The 22,800-nt window shown below is 44.8% G+C and overlaps 1 protein-coding gene across 7 annotated transcripts in view; it reads left to right on the top strand.

Moving 5' to 3' along the window:
- Positions 1 to 5,830: 5,830 nt before the first annotated feature.
- The window catches only part of PDE1C (phosphodiesterase 1C), a 179,218-nt gene continuing 162,248 nt past the window's right edge, over positions 5,831 to 22,800 (top strand). For 5 of the 7 annotated variants that reach the window (XR_008975183.1, XM_057431600.1, XM_057431599.1 and 2 more), the window contains exon 1: positions 6,073 to 6,295. Coding sequence is in view for 6 of the 7 variants with exons in the window: in XM_057431600.1 (XP_057287583.1) it covers positions 6,195 to 6,295 (101 nt within the window). In the remaining variant the exon portion in view is untranslated. Of the gene's footprint in view, positions 5,978 to 6,072; positions 6,296 to 22,800 lie in introns of those variants that run through there. The other 2 variants (XM_057431598.1, XM_057431601.1) reach the window with 1 other exon arrangement.

The following is a 22,800-nucleotide window of genomic DNA, read 5'->3' as shown; positions in this document are numbered from 1 at the left end:
AATATATGATGAATATATAAATTATCCACAAGGGATATTATATGATGGATTTCCATCTTCACTCTCTGTAGTTTGAATGTATCGAATGTAGGATCAAATGCAGCACTTTGATGATACAGGGGGCAGCACTGGTGTGTGTAATAAAATGTACTTTGTGTGGGAGACATAGAGAAGGGAAAATTCTCACATTTCTTTCCAGATATTTAGGTAGTGACTCAAAACCCCTTTGAGTCAATTTTGCTCTTGTTTTAAATACACTTCAGTATTTATTTTCCTGGTGAAAAAGGCTAAGACCAGAAAGCCAGCTCTTGTTTAATCCTCTACATTTTGATTTTCACTAACTAGTTGCGTGGACTGCTACTCACACCTCACCTCTTTCATACTGGAGTTTTCAAGTTCTCTACATTCTTTTTTGGTGAAACAATTTATATAGCTCCTGTTTTCTTAACCATCACTCCTTTCTCATGCCTCCTTCCTAAACTGTCACGTACAGTCATAGGAATTTTTACAGAGCTATTGCAGTGCCATGGTTTAAGTAATTACAAGTGGCATCAGGATGGAAATGTTCTCATTTTGGTAAGCTCCCAAGTTGAAGGTTTCTGCAAGTTTGCTTAAATCTGCCTTCACAGAAACTGAACAACTCAGGGTCTAAAAGGACACGCTGCTAAAGAGAGGTAATCACTTGTGTTGGTGGTGATATTAGTTGATAGTATTTGACAGAACACTTCTTGCCAGTCACCAGAGCTTTTAATTGAAACTGTCAGCTCGATTGACTTAAAGTTTAAATGCACAGCACCTTTTCCACCAACTTCATCAGCTGCATCTTTTTTGTGCTGATGATTTTACTGTCACTTTTGTAATTTGTTTAAAGTTATCTGAGACAAAAAGCTATAACTGCTTTCTCCTAAAACTCCTGCTTGGAATTCTCCATAGCATGCCTAGTGCTGGCGGCAGTCTGAAACTGAACACATTGTTAGGATGCAGGAAATGCAGCAGTAGTCTCAATATATTAATCTTCATATATATCTTTGCGTGTATATATATATATATATATATACCTATACACCAGACTGAAGAAGCCCAACAATCTCACCCTGTCTTCAGAGGGCTGGAGCAGCTCTGCTCTGGAGCCAGGCTGAGAGAGCTGGGCTGGTTCAGCTTGGAGAAGGGAAGGCTCCTTAAGGGGAGAGCTTAGAGCAGCTCCAGTGCCTAAAGGGGCTACAAGAAACCTGGAGAGGGGCTTTGGGCAAGGGCCTGTAGGGACAGGACAAGGGGAATGGCTTTAACCTGCTAGAGGGGAGATTGAGATGAGCTCTTAGGCAGAAGCTCTTCCCTATGAGGGTGCTGAGGCACTGGCACAGGGTGCCCAGAGAAGCTGTGGCTGCCCCATCCCTGGCAGTGCTCAAGGCCAGGTTGGACACAGGGGCTTGGAGCAACCTGCTCTAGTGGAAGGTGTCCCTGCCTGTGGCAGGGGGCTGGAACCGGATGAGCTCTGGGGCCCCTTCCAACCCAAACCAGTCTGGGGTTCTATGATTTTATCTCTATACGTATCTATCTAGTTCACTGTCTTTGAAGCTTTCTGGAAGTGCACCATACCCCGGGGTCAGCTGCATCCCTGCTTCTTCCAGGGAGAGAAGCCGAAACTATCTGTAATTACTGGATGCAACAGAATTCACAATTCCCCAGCCCTGAGGAAACTGGGTGATTGCTTGTAATTAAAGGCAGTTAGCAGTCCGTTAGATTGCTATTCCTTGGCTAGCTTTAACCCTTGCAGCCCTGTCTTCCAGCCCTCACTTAGGGTGGTATTGATGGATCTGCAGCTATGGCATGAATCAGTTACCATCAATCCCTAAAATCTTACTTTCGGCAGAAAAAAGAGATTAAGTTTCACTTGCAAACTACAGTTTGAGAAGCCCTAGATCTAGTATGATAAAACTAAAAAGTGGGATTGCAACAAAAATCTGAAACCAACGTACCTCATTCATAGGAGTGTAACTCCAGATGCTAACCGGAACATTGCTGCCTCACACTGGAATAATGTATGATTGAATTGTGACTCTTCAGAGCACATTTATTAGGCTCAGGGCCGTATAATGTTCCTGACTAAATGAGACAGAGGCATCTACGCTTTGACAGTCTCTTTCTATCAAAAATGCTTAATATTGAGGTGAATATTAATGCTTTTTCAGCAGCTAAAAGCTGAATCAGGTGCAAGTAATTCTGTTCACTACCATCAATTTTGTAGAGAAGTGTGACAATTAATTATGCTATTAGATGAATTGTCTGATTTATTTGCTTTTTTGAGCCTCATGATTTTTTGATTAACCCTTCATACACATAGCACAGCGGTTACCTTCCTCAGGGTTCAAACTTCTGAAGTTAGGTTTTGCTCAGGACGGAGGGCTGCAATTCTGATTTTCATCAAAACCACATCCAAGTTGGGTGTGATGTCTGAATACTTCCGTGTCACTGTCTTATATTTCATCATGAAGAATGACTAGAATAAATGCAGTTCAGTGATGCAGCTGATCCCCTCTCCCTCCTCCTAAGCCCCTTCCAAACAAAACACAACAGATTTGTTCTTAACTGAAAACAAGCAAAAAACTTTCTTCCTGCTAGGATAAAGACTGAGCAAAATCTGCCCAGCTTATTTTGGCATTATCAGAAATGTCAGTGTTTTACAAACTGTTTGAATCTAGTATTAGCATAATATTTTGGAATATGGTACTGGCAGGCTCATCACACTGCTTGCCACAACTGAAGTTCAGAGATCCAGACTCAGCCCTGCAATAATGAAGGCAAAGACAAATACTCTGCAGCAACTTTGGTTGGAGGCATTAGTGGGAAGAGAATGAAATATATTCTAGATTATTTATGCATGAACAGACATACTAATACATTGTAGTCGTGCTAATTATAGTACTTGTTACAACGCTGGAAGCTTTCGTTCTGTCAAATCAGTTAATTGATGGGAGAAAACGTATGTTCACACAGGTGGTAGGTAGGAAAAGGCAATGTTTCATCAAGCTTCCAGTGTCTTGTGCTACCCCTTTGGCACAGGGTACCTTAGCTGGTTTTGATGCAGCCCAGCAAAGCCTTCAGGAATCTTGCTGTTTGAAGTTACTGCTCTGATTTGCTGTTTCTGTCGGCTGCTGCCTTGGAAGCATTTTGGGATGCATTTCAGTGGGCCTTTTAAATGTTATTGTTGTACCTACTTAGCTCTGGTGAAGTCTGCAAGGACTCTGAACTTCCCACTCTTAAAACATAAAAGAAAGGAACTGTAGGTGCCTTTAAGGAAGGGAAGGTAAAGTGGGCAAAGCCCCCTTTGCCCCAGTGTATGTGCTGTGATAAAGGAGGAAGCTGGTGTAGGGCTTGCTTGACCTGCCTGGGAGCCTCGCATTGCTCTTCATCCTGTGCTCTTGCTGTGGGAGCTGACACAGTACCATAGGAAGGGAGCGTGCAGAAAGCTGTCCAGGGCACATGTCCTGGCTCCTCTCCCACAAGCAAGTGGAGGGGGCAAGAAAAGCTGTTTCCAGAGCTCAGGAGGGTGTCCTGCCCTACGTGTTATGCTGGGAACACATCAGCAGAGGGAAATCCAGGCTCAACCTTTGAGCTTTGAAGGTCTCATAACTTGTCTCTGTTTCTTGAATGTGTCCCAACTTGAGTCAGCTGCTTGCTGTTTATATTTGAGCATCTCACTGGGCTGTAGAGAGCTGAAGATGGTTAGCAGTGGCAGCAGTGCTGTACCTGGGCAACTCCTGGGGAAGGATTTAAACTTCTTGGAGTGATGGCTGATATAATTTAGCACCTTGCAACAGGAAGGCTAACATTTATTAAACAACCAGCTTTCTGAAAATCATAGAACCACAGACTGGTTTGGGGTGGAACAGAACCTTAAAGCTCATCCAGTTCCAACCCCCTGCCAGAAGTTAAGATCGTTATGCTGCTTCAGCTGCTGGGAATTCCTCATTGCCTCTAATTAATTATTGGAGTTTCTGTTATCATGGGAAGATAAAAAGAGTTACTGTACTGTCACATTTTGTTAAAGAAGGAAGGAAAGGTTATTTTTAGGAAGTCCTAAGTGACTTTTTTTCTAGTCATCTTCTATAAAAAGCCATATGGAGAGGTAATGGAGACTGAGGGGGAGAGACTCTTGCTAATAGCTTCTTTTAATTTGTTACCACAGTGGTGCTGCTGTGTGGGATCTCATTAGGGACCTCTCTCCTATCCCGGCCCCAAATTGTTCCAAAACAGTAAATCAAATGGGGCAGGAAGCCACCTCGTGTCAGTGCCATCTCTGCTGGAACTGAGCAGATAAACTGGTATCTTTGTCTCAACTTCCTTCAGCTGAGTGTCACAACTGTAGAAGTGTTTGCCTTTGGCAGAAGCAGCATCCTCAGACACGTTCCTGATTCCTCTGTGGATGCCTTTAGACTTTCCATTTGCTTCCACAAGCTCCAACACTGGTGTCGCTCTTGCCAGTGTTCTTTCCTCTCCCAGTTCATGTTTTGCATGTCACCTCATTTCTTGCAAACATTGAATTCCTATAAATATCATTGCTGTGGCGTCATATCAGTCCAGCCCTCAGATTCCTCAGCAGTTGAGTGCAGTGGCATTTTTGTCTGTATCATCCTGATTTAGGCCCTTTAAACAGGGGCTTGCCTGATGAGGCTAATTGATGTGTTCGTCACATTTCCACAAGCCATGCAGTGTTGCTGTGTGGACTTGCACATCTGGAGCTGAAAGTCATCACTAGTGAGTACACTTTCCCTGGGACCTGTCTTCCCTCACACGGTGAACTCCTCCATTGCAAGCTCTGCTTCTCAAGAGGCAACTTTTGCAATCTGTGACAAAATGTGTTAAAGCTAGGATGATACATAGGGGAGATTGAGATGAGCTCTTAGGCAGAAGCTCTTCCCTGTGAGGGTGCTGAGGTGCTGGCACAGGGTGCCCAGAGAAGCTGTGGCTGCCCCATCCCTGGCAGTGCTCAAGGCCAGGTTGGACACAGGGGCTTGGAGCAACCTGCTCTAGTGGAAGGTGTCCCTGCCCGTGGCAGGGGGTTGGAACTTGGTGAGCTTTGGGATCCCTTTCAACCCAAACCAGCCTGGGATTCCATGTTTTCACTGTTACTTTCCCTCTGCGCTAGTGGCTTTGGCTGAAAACATCACATCAATAACTGTAGTTAAAGAGGGGCATGCAGGGTTTCTTGGCAGAGTTTGAGAGGTGACTGATGGGGTTGGTGCCATGAAGGAAATCCCTGCCCTATCTTCTTCCCAGAGCCCGAATCCCAAAGGTGTACAGAGGCACGCTCCATATCGTGGTCCGTGCTGTGCCTGGGGTCAGTACAGGGAGGTCCCAAAAGCAGGTATCCTGTTGTAGAATTGGGGTTTAACCTGCTGGATGCAATCCTCTTGAGTTTGATCCATAGCTCCTGTCTCAAGTTTCATGTGTTACAAATACTGTATTCTCCTTTAATGTATTGTTTGTGGTTCTTATTGAAAAGCTGTGATATATCCGTGACTAATATGCGGGGCTTGACTTCTCCTCAGTGTACAGACTGTCCCTGACGCGTCTGGGGGGACTTTAGGCAACCGTGCTTTGATGATTTATTGATTTAAAATGATTTATTGATTTGATGTATTGATTTTCAAGCGGGGCTTGCCCCAGTTGAAGCCTTGCAGCCCGTGCTGGCGTCGCTCTCCCAGCAGAGCAGGCTGCCTGCAATGAAGCAGATGGCTGTTTGCCAGGAGCGAGTCGCTCACTTTCTGTAATTTACCCTTTTTCTGTTCAAATGGTTTGGCTTGGTTGGGTTTTTAAGCAGCGCCAGCCCCTCTCCAATAGCCTGTTCTCCCTCGCGTGCCTGCATCCGTGTGTGTGCGGGAGCGAGGGAGGCAAAGAGAGAAGCCGTGCCTGGGCTATGCTGACAGACGACTTTTCCCTCAGTTGTCAGGTTTCCAGCCTGTCGGCAGCGCCGCTGGTAAGCGGGATCAGAACAACGCCAGGGCAGGGAGAGCCGGGCTGACCGATCTGCTGGGGAGCTACCGCTCGCACCGTGGTGGGCAGGCAGAAGGGGGACAAGTGGCTGCCAACAATGTTGGCTGCTCCCGGGCAGTGTTAAAGGGGGAGCGTGTCTGTGTGTGCGTGGGGCAGCCGCCGTCCTCGCAGAGCTTTAACCGAAGCGGTCACCCGCAGCTATGGAGTCACCCACCAAAGAGATCGAAGAATTTGAGAGCAACTCTCTGAAATACCTGCAGCCAGAGCAGATAGAGAAAATCTGGCTCCGTCTCCGAGGCTTGTAAGTAGTACTTTCCTTTCCCTCCCTTATCCTTCTCCCGTTTCCTCCCATTGTCAAAATGGTGGTGGCACTTTTCTTTCTCCTTTCTTGCCGGTACCAGGAGGTTCCACACCTGTTCTCATCAATACAGTGGTTTAATCCCAGCAAAAGATCCATTTGCTTCTTTAAACTGAACTGCTTGTTACATTGAGCAAACATTTTCCAGGTGGAATGTAGAAATGTCATTAACGAGGCATTGTGAGATCTGAGCAGCTACCGAGGTGCTAATTACTTTAGCTGCTAGACTAGAAAAGTTTTGTTATGTAGCCTGAATGGGGCTTAATTGGATTCCGTGTTTTCAATAATGTCACCCTTAGATACAACATACAAAAGCCTTTCCCCCCCCTGTAAATGTACGCCATTCGTGGCACTGACATGGTTAATAAGGGCAAAATAGGCAGAGAAGGCACAATCGGGAAACATTTCTACCAGCATTTGTAATAGCAGCAAATTCATGTCCCATGCCTTAGTTTTACTTACTAATTTACACATTAAGCGTGGCAAGCCACGCGAAATGATGGGACACTGCATAAAGTACCGGTACTTAAAGAGGAACTTAACACTTCAGGAAAGTTAAAGTCTCTAGGCTGTAGAGTTTGTGTAGTTTATTTAGAGTCAATGTCTGGTGTCTTTTTCAGATTCTCAGGAGGTAAAATACTGTCTACCAGCAATAAAATCCATTACTGGCAGCAAAGCATTTATTTGCCCATCAGTTTTTGGCCAAGGCAATGCGGAGCATTACCACGTTAAGCTGCATCCCTCCCTGTGTTCAGAATGGTTTGTTGTTGTTTTTTCTCTTCAGCCTCACATGTTAGAGTTAGTAAGATTTCAGCCCTCCAGGGAAAGGGGAGAGGGAAACAGCAGAAGCAAGAAAACGTAGAAAGAGTAGGCTAATAACTGAAAACAAATGGGTCCGAGTTAAACTTGAGTTGCTCTTTGAGCGTTATTTTGTGTGAGCAGGCGTGGCACATTTTGTAAAGCATGTCTAAAACTTCTGTAGGACTCCGAGGAGTCTAAGGTGTGCATGAATATGTATTCCTTTCAAAGCATCACTCCAGGAAACCTGTTTTGTGAAGGAACTTAATCAAAGTAGAGGACAGCTGTCTTGTAAGCCTTCCAAATAGAGTCTGTGTCATGCTGTAGTATTAGGAGTCCTCGCATTCCTGTTTAATGAGGAGTTTAGGAGCGTGCTGATTCGGGTTCCACCTGAAGTTCATAGAGAATTCTTCGGCAGCATTGTAGTTGAAAATGCTGATAGTACGGGGCAGTGTCTGTGTGTTATGCATCAAGCTCTGATCTCTTCCCTCTTTTGGAAATTTGGCAAAACTCTTAAGACTTATTCTGGATCCGTAATAACTAAACCTCAGGCTGTTTTTCAGTATAGCCCTCTTTGTTGGCAGTGTGTGTGAGTGTAACAAACGCATCCTTTCTCCTCCTGAGTTGCGGGATTTCTTTGCCTAAAGAGGAGATAGATTTTCTGTAGCATTCTTGATCACAAGATGAAAACTGAAATGTGCTTAGCTCCAACTAAAGGCTGCAGAAGATTTTCCATTCCCAGTCCTTTTAATGAGGCTTTTAGCACACGCATACTCACACACACAAACTGAGGTTCGGCATCATGTTCCATGGTTTTTCTTGTCCATCTTTATGCATGCCTGTATGTGTAAGAAGAACGATTGGATGTGCACAGCCATCTTAATTAACTCTTAAATAAGATGCTTCATCCTGGAGAGATCAAATACTACTTGTGCAGATGCCTCTCTCCCCTGCTCTGGTACCCCGACAGCCATATCACACAGGGATTAGTTAGGAGGCACAACAGTTATACAGGTTGAGAGCGAGCACCCTGCTTGCCGAAGCTGCCTGGGGGAGTTGTAGTCTGCAGCAGGCAGATATTCAGCAAGTAGTGAGATCCTGACACAGCTTCTTCACTGAGAAGGGCTGTCGTGATTTTAACGGTCTCAGGTGCTCAGTGTTGGCTTGGACATCTCCTTGCAGAACTTCACCCATGGCAACTCTGGCACCTTCCTCTTTGTCTTCCCACCTTCAGTGCCAGCTGGTGTGTTTATTCACCGTGACTCAGTGGACAAACCAATATTCATCACCTCTTGCAATACCTGCCTTTTCCAGGGAACAGGGAAGGAGCCTTTTCTAATTTTCACCCCATCAGCTTGCTTGATTCAAAGGGAATGGAAACCCAAAGGCTGCAAAGGGGTGTTGTTTTTCTCAGATTCCCTTATGTAGTGTGTTTTCTGCTTAAGGAGCTCTGGTGAAGGCTTTTTTGCCGTATGCCTGATACAGTTCTGTCCTGCAGGATGGTTGGCCTTTGGAGATTTGAGCGTGGGCTGTGTATTTCCAAGGAATAGGGAGGAATATTTTGGACAGTGTGCAAAGGGCAGGTTTTTGTGAGGCTGAAGCCAGGTGTCTGTTGCAACATGAGTCATACGTTGCTGTAAGAGTCAGACAAGATACTGAATTTGCCTCTGGAGTGGAAGGATTTCCTTCTCCTTATGTATCATTCCAAGACTTGTTTTCTTAGTCAGGAGAGCCTGGTTGCAGTATGAGGTGATGGTGCTTAGGCCACATCCAGATTCCTTTCGCTTTTACTGTTTAAGAATGAGGTAAAATGCTAATGTAATAACAATAGTGAAATGCTTTTACTTAACATAGAAATCCATAGTTTAATGATTCTGTGCAGCAATTTATAAGAGAATCAAGTCAGTAGACCTGTAGTGTTTTCTCAAGTTTAAGGGAGTGTGATAAATTGCCTTACTGAGCAATAAGATGTCTGTGACAAAATATTGGGGTGTCTCGAGCCAGGGGTCTGTGAAAGAAATGTCTTTTACGTAGAATCCTAGAATGGTTTGAGATGGAAGGGACCTTAAAGCTCATCCAGGTTTGCTTATGGCTCTCAGTAGCTGCTGCTGCCAGAAAAAGGTTCTTGAGTCTCTTGCTTTCTTCTGTCTTCTTTGCCCCATGGATCCTGTCCAGAAGGCAGTCTTTTGTTCAGACTTGCCTCATTCAGCTCTGGGCTTGGACACTGTATACATAGGAGTTGCATATGAATCTGTCCTTCACTCTCCTATGATTACTAAGAACTCTGTTAAGCTTGGAACCTTCTGCTCTGAAAAACATACCAGTTAAGATTAGGTGGGACCCATTACAGGACGCTGCTAGCAGCAGAAGTTAATTTCAAAATACGGCTTCATGGTTGCTTTTCAATCTGAGGGTTTCTCTAGGGAGGTATGAGTGGGGATGGCTGTGTTGGGGTGTTCTTGTTTTAGCCCTTGGGAGCCTAGTTTGTAGGACTGTGAACTCCCATTTGCTAGTTTGGACTCTTAAAGCTACATGAAGTGGTTTCAGTTGCTTCCCAGTTTCTCAAGAACAGAGGAAGCACTGGAGCCTTTTTCAACACTAGGATTAGGCATTGTGCCTGACAGGACTGAAGAATGCAGAGGCATATACCCAAAGAGCTTTCCTAATTTCAGTAAAGATGTGATAGTTTACGGCATGTGAAAACCCAGCTTGGAGATATTTTTGGTTTGATTTTGGTTGCTTTTATATAAACAAACCTGTGGTTTCTAGCTATTACAATAGTACCAGCATCACTGGCATCTGCTGGTGCCCTTGCAATGCCTGAAACATTGCAGAAGGAGAGGAGAGAAAATGGACTTTAACCTTCTTTCCAGTAGCTGGGATTACAATGTTAAATTGATAAATACATAATAAATTCTTTTGCTCTCATGCTACTGAAGACGGCAACAGTCTCTGAACTGTGCCTTGAATGGGATGCTTGACTCATATTTTGGACTCTCCTGCTCAGATCTGTCAGTGTTGAAATTGGTCTCAGAAATCTGATGGCAGGAGAAGATAGAAACACATGAAAACCACTGTCTTGGAAAGCTTCATGGTTTTGCTGCAGAACTGGAACATTGTTTCAGCACTTAGGGCATATCCTCAGCTTCCACTACAAAGCACTGTGCTGTCCTACCGACAATGAAGAGGTCCCAGTGCAAACATTTGTGTAAGATCCAGATTTGTTCTTGAAATGCTGAAGCAGCAGCTGATTTCAATGGGAAAACATGGAGCCTTGGTGATTGAAGACAATCTGGCAAGCGTTAGAGTGGCACTGCTCAGTTATCTGTTTTTCTGTCTTATCTGTACATGCTCTATGATATTTTTAGGTTTCCTTAGTTGAAATACGTCACATAGAGAACAGCTGGTTCTGCCAGTGAAAGTATCCTGATCTGCTTCGTTTTCATATATGGGACCATCATAAACAGGAAAACAGAGATCTCCCTTCAGTTCCAGAGGCACACTGTACAAAAAGAGGTCTTTGTCCCCAAATATTTTAGCGGGTAGCAGATAGCAGAGGTTAGAAAAGCCCCTCAGAAGTCACCACTTGATTAGGAAATGTGTAAATTACTCAGTTTTCAAGTGGAATATATGCTCATTTGTTTCTGGAGGCAAGAGGGGCTTTTGGGCTGTCTTTGGTCTTGGATTCAGACCTCCTAAACCTCCTGAGGGTATAGGTTCAAACTGAAGCCCTGGGTGCAGAACTGAGCTACCTTCACCAGTATTTAAATAGAGCTGCTACCACCCTTTTTCTCATTTAGCTTTCCTAATGAGCACAGACAGGGATTATTTGTCAGAGAGCCACATCAGGAAACCTCTCTGTAGGTCTCTGAGCTCTGAATTTCACTTTCCCTGTGGCTGTCACGATTCCTAGAAGGATTAAGAAGGTCTCAGTGGTTAAGTGAGGGGGTGCTGGGTATGCGCTGCTCCAGCGTGACTTAGTGATTCTTCGTTTGGGTGAGCTGCTCTGTGGGTAGGAATGACTCAACTGGTTTTAAGGACTGTCAGGGTCTGCTTGATCCGTAATATTGTTCTCCCTGTAGTGTGAAGGAGGGCTGAATTGTACCATTACGCTAACCTGTAACAGCTTGTTTTATGCTGTCTGCAGCCCTTGAAGGAGCAAGGGGAACAGGAGAAGTGCTGCCAGCTGCTAATCCCAAGCCTGAACAAATGGACAGGGGAGAGAATATGTTATAATAAATAGCAGAACAGCCACTTCAGACAAAGTTAATTACAGAGTGCAGTGTTTTGAGGTGTAGTAATTCAGTACATAATCCATTTTTTCTACAGCCCTTCTATTACTTTGTTCCTCCCAGTGACTTTTATTTGAATCTTAAATCAATAGATGAGTCCTGCAGGTAACAAAAGAGAGACTACTTCATGTTTAATTCTAAAATGTTGACTAAGAAATAATATACACCCTCTAGTTTTTGCCATAATCATAAAAAAGAGATTTTATTCTTCTGGGGGTAGTACAAGTGAATCATCCCTGCAGCTCAAAAAGCAATTATTGATTCCAGCAGTCATAAAAAGACCACCACAGTCTGCCATAGGAGAAAGGGGCTCCCTTTGTAATATTAAATTCAGTGCTTTTCAAATATTGCTGCTATAAAGCTTGCAAACCTGCATAGGAAACAAGGATATAAAAAAGGTTATTTTGGGAAAGATGAATTCAGACCTTGGGTAAAAGGGAAACGAAGAGTCCTTTCTGGCATTCTTTTTTAAAGCTGTCTTGGTGGGATAGGAGTTAGTAAAGAAAGGAATAAAACCCGATGGAAGACAGCACTGGGAAATCCTCTCTGTGTGTATGTTTGTGTGTGTGTTTTAAAGCCTGCGAGACCAGCTCATCTCCTAATCTGCCAGCTTTTGGTGGATTCAAACACTAAATTGAACCCAACTCAGCCCTTGAAAGGATTTTTATTTAGTGTGTTTCTTTCTCTTCCTGCAATTCATGTGAGGTTTTCCTCTTCCAGTCTCTCTTATCCCATCAAAAAATTACTTCAGCCCCTTCAGAACACTAGGAATGGTCGGACTCTGATCCTGACTGGTAGACGGGAGAAGACTGAGGTTCATGTATGAGGGTTGACCCATTCAAACACTACAGAAACTGTAAAACACCTCTACAGATTCAAAATGCTCTCAGAACACTGGGGATTTGGATAAGGCCAGGTTTTCTAGAAGAGCTTGTTTGCTGATTTTGATCTCCTGAACTGTGCTGTAAACACTGGAAAGAACAACCTCATTGATACCAATGCATTTGCAGGGGTGAAATTTGAATCCAGTTCCTGGTCTTTGGAGCTGGGTTTTTTTGTTTGTTTTCTTTGAAAATCTAAGTTTTCCAGGTAACTGATGCTTGAGACCACTTGTTTAGCCCTGTGACAATGCAAAGCATTCACCCACAGTGTTAAGGCCAACTTTGCTCTTAAATGTGAATTGTATGTGAACAATAATCCTTCTGGCAGTCAGTACCACTCCAGGCCTCTGCCAAGATTTGTCAGCTGTTGTCTTGCATATTTGAAAAGCAGATTCCTTTTGAAGGTGTGAATATAAATACAAAGAAACCAGAATGAGAATTTGTCAATAGATGAAGAGTGCAACTCAGATTCTGGTGAAAATGGATGTAATCAACTCAATTGGTAAGGTTCATGTTGGGGATTGTTGAACTTTCCTGGCCAAGAAGTAGGGTGCAGAGCTCTCCAGGAGGCATTGCTCTACATGGGTGTCAAGAAGAGCTTTGGAAGGAAGTGTCTCTGCCAAGGAGTCCAATTCATGTTGTAACAGTCTGCTTTACCTTCTTTGGGAGGACTTCCACACCTTGCAATTGGTGATGTTGGATGCAGAAGTCCATGTGAGCTCAGGCGTGCAGTGGGAGAGGATTTTCATAATCATAGAATCCCAGACTGGTTTGGGTGGGAAGTGACCTTAAAGCTCATGCAGTTCCAACCCCCTGCCACAGGCAGGGACACCTTCCACTAGAGCAGGTTGCTCCAAGCCCCGTCCAACCTGGCCTTTCTTGGAGAATAATCTTTCTAGGAGAGGGAGATGTAGGAGCCAGTTCAGTTATTAACATGCGTACAGACATGTATGATAAGCTCTGTGCTTTTCTTCCATAGCTGTCAAGCTGTAGAGTCATTTTGTTATTAATGTGACACTTCGAATGGCTATTAGTAGGTCTGTGTCATCACTTCAGGAGTGATTTCTTACACTCCCAGGGACAGATATTATTTGTGCACAAAGCTCCCAGCCAAGACAGAAAGTTGCACTATATCCATCTGTAGTATGAATCCTGGCTTGGTGCAAATCTCATTTCAACACCAAGATAAGCACAAATTAAACATCAGATCTGTGCAATTTTTAACAGCTGAGACTGCTCAGAGCCCCTGAGCTACAGCTGTGGCATGCAGGGAGTCCCTGAAGAGCATGTGGCACAAGCTGCAGCAAGCATCCAGGGGCAAAGGAACAGAAGTAGAGCATAAACCCCCTTGCAAGGCTGAACAGTTCAGATGGTTGCTGTAAATGATGCTCAGATCACACTTCCTCCCATGCCTCCTGTGGAGCAGCTGGTTTTCTGGGATTCACTAGCAGTAAGCAGTTACTGGTGTCTGCTAAGCAAGGAGTCTGAATACACAATTTAAATATGCGCCTCTACACACACACACTGATGCAGCAGGGACAGCTACAGTCAGATGGGAGAACTCTCTTCTTTCACTTCTCAAGCAAGTCTGAAAAGAGAGGAAGCTGTGGGGGTTGAGGCTGGGAGGGGAGAACTGTGGAGATCATCTACAAAAGAGCATACTGGCTCATAAAAAGGCGGAGAGGAGAACCAAAGAGAGCTTAAAAAAAAGGAGGTGGTGGATAAAAAAGTAGCCCTGTGAGTTCTTCAGGTCCCTGCACATAAATAAGTGTTAGATTTGTTTCCTTCCAAATTAAAATAGCTCATAGCACAACATATATGCAAGTCATACTCAACTTAGGAGTTTGGGTGTTGCTGAAAATCACAGGGACAAGAGCTGCCCTTAAGGATATTTGAAGATGCTGCCCAATCTGTAGTGCAGTATTTTTTGCCTCAGATTCTAATAGGAGACCTAGAAGGAAAGCCTGGATGCTGCAAGAACACCTCTGGTTATAAATGCAGTACAAACCACTGTTTCTGTGTCACCGTCTCATTCAGGCAAATCATAGAATCCCAGACTGGTTTGGGCTGGAAGAAACCCTAAAGCTTATCCAGTTCCAACCCCCTGCCATAGGCAGGGACACCTTCCACTAAAGCGGGCTGCTCCAAGCCCCACCCAACCTGGCCTTGAACGCTGCCAGGGATGGGGCAGCCACAGCTTCTCTGGGCACCCTGTGCCAGCGCCTCAGCACCCTCATAGGGAAGAACTTCTGCCTAAGAGCTCATCTCAATCTTCCCTCTGGCAGGTTAAAGCCATTCCCCTTGTCCTGTCCCTACAGGCCCTTGTAAAAAGTCCTTCTCCAGATTTCTCGTAGACCACTGTAGGTATTGGAGGACTGATAAAAGGTCTCCCTGGATCCTTCTCTTCTCCAGGCTGAACAAGCCCAACTCTTTCAGCCTATCTTCATGGGAGAGGTGCTCCAGCCGTGTTGTCTGGGCACTCACCTTTCCACCTTTGCACTAGTGTTCCATGTGCAGATTGTACATGTTTGGATGCAGTTTGACTGGATGTGCAGATTAAGTCAGTTGTGTCATACAGGGAATGTCCTTAAAGTGCTTTGCAGAGGAGAAAGGCTTGTGTGTAGATGCTCAGTGACCTTTAGACCTGTTTCTAGTTAGTGTGATTGTAGTTAACAAATCTGCTTGCAAATGGAGAAGGAAATTCCCAAGTTGTGCAAATTAGCTGAATAACTTGGAGTGAATTATCATGGTGGTCTGACCTAGCCTCACTACCTATGAAACGTCAGGCTCTGAAGCTTGTATTCCCTGTTTACCTTAAGGAGGCAGATCTGCTCCTCTTCTGGGCCAGAGGCAGGGAACTCAGCTCCTCCTTAACAGCAGCCACACTTTTAAGAGCTGGTTGCAGTTGGAACCATGGCACTTGGTATGTGGAAAGGACAGGTCTTGCTTATTTAAACCCATCTTTATATCTGAGGTTTCTGAAGACACCACCACCCCTCACTCTCCTCCATCATGGTTGCTGTGGCATCTAGATGTTCGTGAGACAGCCGCCGACAGCATGGAGTAGGGACTTAAGGAATAGAAGCCTCGCATAGCCTCCTCTAGTCCCTGTTCCCATCCACTCACCTGCCCATCCTAGTTCCCTTCCCCTGAGTGTTCCCCTGTGTTGTGAACAGTTTCTACATTGGGAGCACAGGGCAGCACTGCTGCCTCCCTCCCTCTTCTTCCTCTCTTCCTTCCCTCTGCCCTTATGGCCAATTTGGTGGAGCCAGTTGTGTGCCATCACACCGGTGTCATTCATGCCTGGGCAGCACCTTTTTTTACTCTCTATAGAGAATAATGTTGCAGTGATACAGAAACAGTGTTGGCAGAGTAGCAGGGACCCTGCTGAAGGTGCTGAGCCCTGCTGCAACCAGCAGTTTTGAGCATAGGAGCCCCTGTGAATCTGCTTTTCCTCAGCAAACAGGCTTGCTTTGGCTATCTCAGAGGTCCATTGTTGTTCAGGTGACTCTGCTCTCTAGCAACCATGCTCCTGGAGAAACGTGGAGGGCTGGGAAGTCCTGAGAAGAGCATTGGCTCTTCATGAGGAGTTTAAATTGTAGAATCATTAAATGGTTTGGGTTGGAAGGGACCTTAAAGCTCATCCAGTTCCAGCCCCCTGCCATAGGCAGAGACACCTTCCACTAGACCAGGTTGCTCCAAGCCCCATCCAACCTGGCCTTGAACACTGCCAGGGATGGGGCAGCCACAGCTTCTCTGGGCACCCTGTGCCAGCGCCTCAGCACCCTCATAGGGAAGAACTTCTGCCTAAGAGCTCATCTCAGTCTCCCCTCTGGCAGGTTAAAGCCATTCCCCTTGTCCTGTCCCTACAGGCCCTTGTCCAAAGCCCCTCTCCAAGTTTCTTGTAGCCCCTTTAGGCAGTGGAGCTGCTCTAAGGTGTCCCCTTAAGGAGCCTTCCCTTCTCCAGGCTGAACCAGCCCAGGTCTCTCAGCCTGTCCAATGTTGCCTTTTCCTAAGAGTGGCATTTAATAAGTGGCCTATGAATGAGCAGGCCCTGCCAGGGCTGTAGCAGTTCTGCCTTGCTACACAAAGTAGGGCTGCTAAAAGGCTGAGGAACTTTAAAAAGCTTCCAGCACACTGAAGGAGGGGGGTTCGGGAGGTGGCAATGGCAAAGTTAAGTTCCCTTCTTTTGGAAAGGGAACACTGCATCTTTGTGCAGCAATTTTTTCTCCCCTTGCTTAGGCTTGTCCAACAGTAATCTGAGTGTTCCAGCCTCTAACCCAGAGTCAGAAGAGGGCCTGGCACAGAACCATGAGATTTAAAGTTCTGCGTCACACCAGCTGTCTACTAGCAGAGGGGGTGGGTTGTGTTGAAGGGGAGGGGGGGTATAACAATAACAAGCAACATTTAGATTTACAAATAGCACCAAATAGATTTACTAGAGCTTAGGGCAAGATGCAGATTTGTTTAGTGAGTTCACACACGTGGCTGGTCTGCTCTGATGTAATTCCAGTCCGTGTTTCCTGTCTTGATATTTAATCCAGGGTATGAAGAGTGGTTCTCTCCCTCCCCATTGTGGTGCGTGCTGTAAGTAATCACAGAGCCACCCTGCATGAAATAGCTGTCTGTTTGGCTCCTGCAGGATTTGGTATGTTCATTTTACATAGCAGCAGTGATTAGAGTACATTTTTAATCTGTACATGATTGTTTCTTCCAGAACCTAACAGCTTTTTGCCATTGGGGGAATGGAATTCCCACTAAACAGTATTACGTGTTTCCAGCGTACACAATACATCAATATTGCCCCTATATGTGCTCTGCAACATTATGCTTTACCTTATTCCAAGAGGAACTGTTCCACTCTACACTCCTTGTCGATATGACTCATTTTCACAAGCTGTTTTCTTAGGGAAACAAACAGGATACAACTAAAGACCGCACAGGAAAGGTTGTGTTTTCACTCCCTTTTTTGAGACATTGTACTAGCAAGGAAGCTACATCTCGCTTGCGGATGTCAGTGTTGCAGTGCGAGCACGATGTGAAGCACATCTTTGCTCAGAGCAGCAGGGAGGTATTTGTCCCTCTCCGATTCTATTGTGCACTAAGTGCCACAATCTCTTCCAGTGGGAGAGGCTACAGAATAGGCATGTTGAGGTACCACCCATCCTGTACTTTGCAGGTCATCACCTTTACTGGTTTCAGAGCCAAATGTTCCATAAGGCATGTGGAGTGACCAGCTAGAAAGTAACAGTCTCTCTAAGCCTGTATCTATTTTTCAAATAGTAAATATGTGAAGGTCATACACTATGGTGAATGCTCTGCAGTGATTTGACAATCCGTATCTTTTGTATTATTTTCTTTTTAGGCATGGATAGTGAGAACATCTCTATATCCTTTTCAGACGTCAGGTCTTTATTTTCCTGAAACATACTTTCCTGTACACCCACTTTTCTAGGAATGTGGTGTGTGTGAAGCACAAGAGAATTTGCTTCTTCTATACTAAGAAAAAGCAGAATGAGCGGTAGATCGTATTCTTCCTGAAGGGTTTGATGTTCAGAAACAGACCCTGTTTCCTTTTTATTTCATATAAAAAATCTAAATCCACACCAACTGCAAATGGGAAACTGAGTAAATACAGAGATCTCAGTAACTAGACTGGAGAAATCCGGTGGTCAGGCAGACTGGCAATTCATCAAAGTAGCATTTTCCTTGGGCAAAATCAGTGAGGATTTTTTTGACCTTAAATTATTTCCATGCATTTTTTTTACCAATTGTGAGTTGAGTGCAAGCTTCATTTCTACTTCATAGCAGTACTTCCTGTTTTCAAGATATGAATGTGTCTCCCTCCATTTTTACTGTAAATCTCTTGTGCCTCTCAGCTGTGTTGTCTCTATTTCTACTGAAATCTTCGTGCCTGTTTCAGGTTGTGAACAGCTCGTCCTTGTATGCCTGCACTGCACATGCCCATGCTTCAGAGCATGCAGAACCTTCTAATCTACTTAGAATGAGACAAGTGCCTGCTTCATCCTCTTATGATTTCACTATGGCCCCGTGTGGTTCAGAGTCTAATTTAAAATGACTTCTCTTGTGTTTTTTAAAATCCCACATAAATCCTCCATCAAATCTCAAGTGCCAGCCGAAATCTTCCCTTTCTGCACCCATTTCTTCTCTTCTGCTGGCACTGTATGCTCATATTGTCTTTAACTCAGCACAGTATTCTGGTAAATGTAGAAGGAAGAGTAAATGAGTTGTTTTGAGTCGTGCTTTATTGACTAGGGAGTGAATAAAGAAAGAAACTGGTCTTTCAGTTTCAATTTGGGAATTAAAACCCCAGCAGGAGGTGATGGCATCATACCCTTTGAAGTCTGATCTCAGTATATTCCTGAGTTCAGGTCAGGTCTCCCATGGGATCCTGAGCTTTGGCAGATGCCGTTCTGTAGTCTGTGCTGTGCGATTGGGGTTTTGTGGATTGATTTATACATGGTTATTAATGCAGGCTTTGGTAACGTAACGTAAGTGCATCACAAATCCTTTGATGATGACGATTAATTGGTAATGCACCGCATGATGCAGAGCATCGAGCTGCTGGGAAGGAAGGCTTTCAATTTATTTAAGTGATCCCATCAGTCAGAGAATGTGGCTGGATGTGAGCCCCCAGCTGCCTCTCCCTGGGAGCCATGCACAGGTTGATGGCATCTACCTGCAGTGTGAACTGCTACACCACTGGTGTACAGCCACAGAGGTCTTGGGAGATGGAAATGCTCTTGACCCTAGGCATGGCCACAGGAGGAAAACCTTGGGGATTCTGGACCAACGAGCTGGAAGGATTTGGAGACAAAGGCAGTAAATAAATTGTGGTCATTTTTCACATTAAAAAAAATAAGTGGAGGGATAATGTTCCTTCCCCATAGATTCACTGATGGCTAACAAAACAGCAGGAAGAGTCTTCCAGATTTGACCTGTAGGCAGACTTGTTTCTCTTTTGCCAAATTTCATTGCTTATCTTGCTGTTGGTCTGCTAAACTACAAACCAGGCCTTTTAGTAACGTTGAACTTCACGCCCTGACACCTTATCCTACTGTCAGAAGGTCAACTGTGTCAGGAAAGGAAAGACCTGTGGGAATGTGCTTGTTATGAGGTGGATTCACTACATTTCATTGTGGTAAGGTGGCTTCTTCTCTCTGTGCTTCCAAAGGAGCTGGTGGGGGGAGCCCTGCAAGGAAACAGATGATGAACAGCCTTGGGTGAGCTATGGAGGTGGTGAGACTCCAGGACTGAAGGACAGACATTGTTGGGTGCTTTTGTTAATGGATGATTAAGCTCCCACTCACACCTTAAACATGCTAATTATAAAGCTTCTAAATATAGATGAGGAAAAGTCCCGTTTCCTATTCCAGCCTATGAATAACTAAATATTTGCTTGTGGAAACTGCTTTCTTTAATGACTGTGGTTCTTCTGAAGAAGTAGCTTATGTAAAATGTTCCACTTGAGGCAGTTTCCCTTTTCTGCAGGTAGCTCTGATCCTGTTTACCAATGTCAGCACAAAATCAGGGGTATGGCAGGCAAGCTCTGGTGAGGCTCTCTGCATCAGCTGGAGGAGTTAATGTCCTGGTAGCTTCTCCTCTGCCTCCATCACAGAGTGGGAAGTACAGAGTGCACCTTGGCTGCAGCAGTAGCAAACCTGGCACCTTTGCTTAAAACCACCGTTGTGGGCAGTTTAAGCCAAAAGGCTGAACTTTGCACCAAAGCAGGTGATGTGCAGGGATGCACCCATGTCTGCCAGGCTCTGAGGGTGCTGGGGACAATGGTTTTTGAACCACTGTGGCAGATTCACTTTAGCTATTCTCTGAAGAGTTGTTGCCCTCTTTTTCACTAAGCACATACTGTGTTAGATTCAGGCTTGTGAATTATAAGCTGGTGGTATGAAGGGGAGAGCATGGGCCACCAGGTTTAAGGACTTCAGATCTTCAGAAGTATAGCTGGCTTGCTAAACTGACCAGCTGTGTGTGCCCTATGAACCTGTTGCAATGGTCAGGCAAAACAAAACACGTTAGAGTAAGCTGCTGTCAGTGCTGATTCTGAGCTTTAGCTGGAAAGCTGAGTCACTTCACCATCTCAGCAGGCTAAGGATGTGCTTGTGGCACTTGGCATTCCTGAGCCACAAAGCATTAACTCAGTTAGAAGTGTCACCTCAGGTTGCTAACTGCATGGTAACCCCTGGTGGCCTGATTGCTGCCTGCAGAGACCTTACCAAGGGCAGATATAACCCTTAGTCTCTAGCAGCAGTGTGAGCAGAGCGTGATGCTCATCAACTTTCAGATTTTAGTATAAATTTCCAGGGATGAAGCTAGGCAAAGATCTTCCTATTACTTCTGCAGGACCCACAGTTTTACTCCATATACTGAAAAGATTCCATTAATAGCAAACCCTGTGGAATGAATGTGTTACTTAATGCCCCCAATCCCTCCACCCTCACTCCTCTCCATACCTACTTAGACGCATTAACTCCATTGTGCCTCTCAGAAGAATAAGGCCTGAGAATGTCATTACCAAATTCAGACACAGTTTTTGTGTGTTTCTATTAAATTCTCTTCATCTTTGTAATTTCTGGATGCACAGGTAGGGTGGAAGCTTTTTGCAGCAACTCAAAAGTAGTGTTATTTGGGCTCCAGTTATGCCTTACTGCCATAAACTGATGTGCAAAACCTCTAAAGGTGCAACCCGAAGAGCTGAAAATACAATGGAAAAGGGTCTAAAGGAGAAATAGAGGGAAAAAATCAGTTTGCCTGAGGGTGCACTGGAATTAAAGGGCAGAAACACAACCCTGGGAACAGATACTTATCCTTGAAGAAATTGATGGGTATCAAAGCACAGAGAGAAATTTTGCATGTCTATTTATTTCAATGGGAATTGGGTGCCCATATAGCTGTAGCTAGTTAAATCCTATTGATGCTTAAATACCTTCAAAAGTCTGTCCTTATTCTATACTGGGCCAGTATATTTTGCTTTTGCTCTGGGCACATGAAGGATTCCTTCATTCCCAGAAGAGCTGATACTGAAATGGGCTCAACTCTCTTGTTGGTTTCATCTCATTTGAGACAAAAATGTCGTCCCATCCACCACTTTGGTTAGTTTTGGTAGTTAACAAAATACCTATTTTTAGACATCTGACTGGGTTTATTTTCATTAGGTTCCAGCAGACTACTTGTATGAGGACTGACTCACTTCATACTACACTCATGCAGGTGTAATTGCATTTTCAGTGAAGTTATTTCTAGTTTACACTGGTAATACAGGGCCTACCTGGTGTGAGTCACCTGCTAATTCTCTTCAACATGAAAAAAATACCAACTACATTTTCTAACTTATTTTTTTAATGTAAGCTAAATGCAGGCCTATGAGTAATACATTCCACAGCAGGTACCAGGCAATGAATGGATGTGGCAGTTCTAGCGCGGCTTGTGTGCTGTAGGAAAAGAGCCTGAACTTACACAGATCTGGTGCTACCAACAAGCCTCTTGCAGGCATGAGCCTGCATGTGGGAGGCTGGAACACCACCTCCTGCAGGTCTAATTCCTTCCCTTCTGGGAAAGAGGAATAGCTGGGGTTTGTTCAGAAAATCACGTGTCCCTTGAGCTTGACTGGGAGATGTGTCTGTTTCCAGGTTTATCCCAGAACTAAAGGTAGTTGAGCAGCTAGTTCCTGTCTGTGTAGGCTCCTCCTGGGGAGATGAACCAGGATGGTCTGTCCCACATCTTTTAGAAAATAAACAACTGAACAAAACCCCACAAAAACAAGGCTAGATCCTCTCTCCCTGCTTTCCCCTTGTTAATTCACACATGGCTGCTGATTGCAACCAACCTCTGGTGCTGGCTGAGGTATTAAAAGAGGCACCTTCTAATTTCTTGGTTGCAATGATCTCATTTAAAGAAAGCAGGTGTCAGTGGTGGGTTGTAAGCATAAAGGAGGTGGATGTTGACTGAAGGCTATACTATCATAGAATCGTAGAGTGGTGTGGGCTGGAAGGGACCTTAAAGGCTGGCAGTTCCAACTCCTGCCATGGGCAGGGACACCTTCCACTAGAGCAGGTTGCTCCAAGCACCTGTGTCCAACCTGGCCTTGAACACTGCCAGGGATGGGGCAGCCACAGCTTCTCTGGGCACCCTGTGCCAGGACCTCAGCACCCTCACAGGAAGAACTTCTGCCTAAGAGCTCATCTCAATCTCCTGTCTGGCAGTTTAAAGCCGTTCCCCTTGTCCTGTCCTTACCTGCCTTTGTAAAAAGTCCCTCTCTGCCTTTCTTGTAGCCCCTTTTAGTTATTGTCAGACTAAGTTATCAGCTCCTTCTTTTTGTAACATTGATGAGTAGCATTGTTAGACCTTGGTTTTGAAGTGCTGGAAGTTCAGGTGTGCAGGGATTTTTGCTGCTGGATATCAGAATCTGCTAGTGGTGTTCTTTCTGAAGCAAGTGCATGCA

Source organism: Pezoporus wallicus, unplaced genomic scaffold, assembly GCF_028554395.1.
Source record: "Pezoporus wallicus isolate ANWC-B61680 ecotype Strahan unplaced genomic scaffold, APGP_CSIRO_Pwel_v1 scaffold_11491, whole genome shotgun sequence".
Taxonomy (NCBI): domain Eukaryota; kingdom Metazoa; phylum Chordata; class Aves; order Psittaciformes; family Psittacidae; genus Pezoporus; species Pezoporus wallicus.
This window is presented reverse-complemented; position numbering and strand designations above follow the sequence as displayed.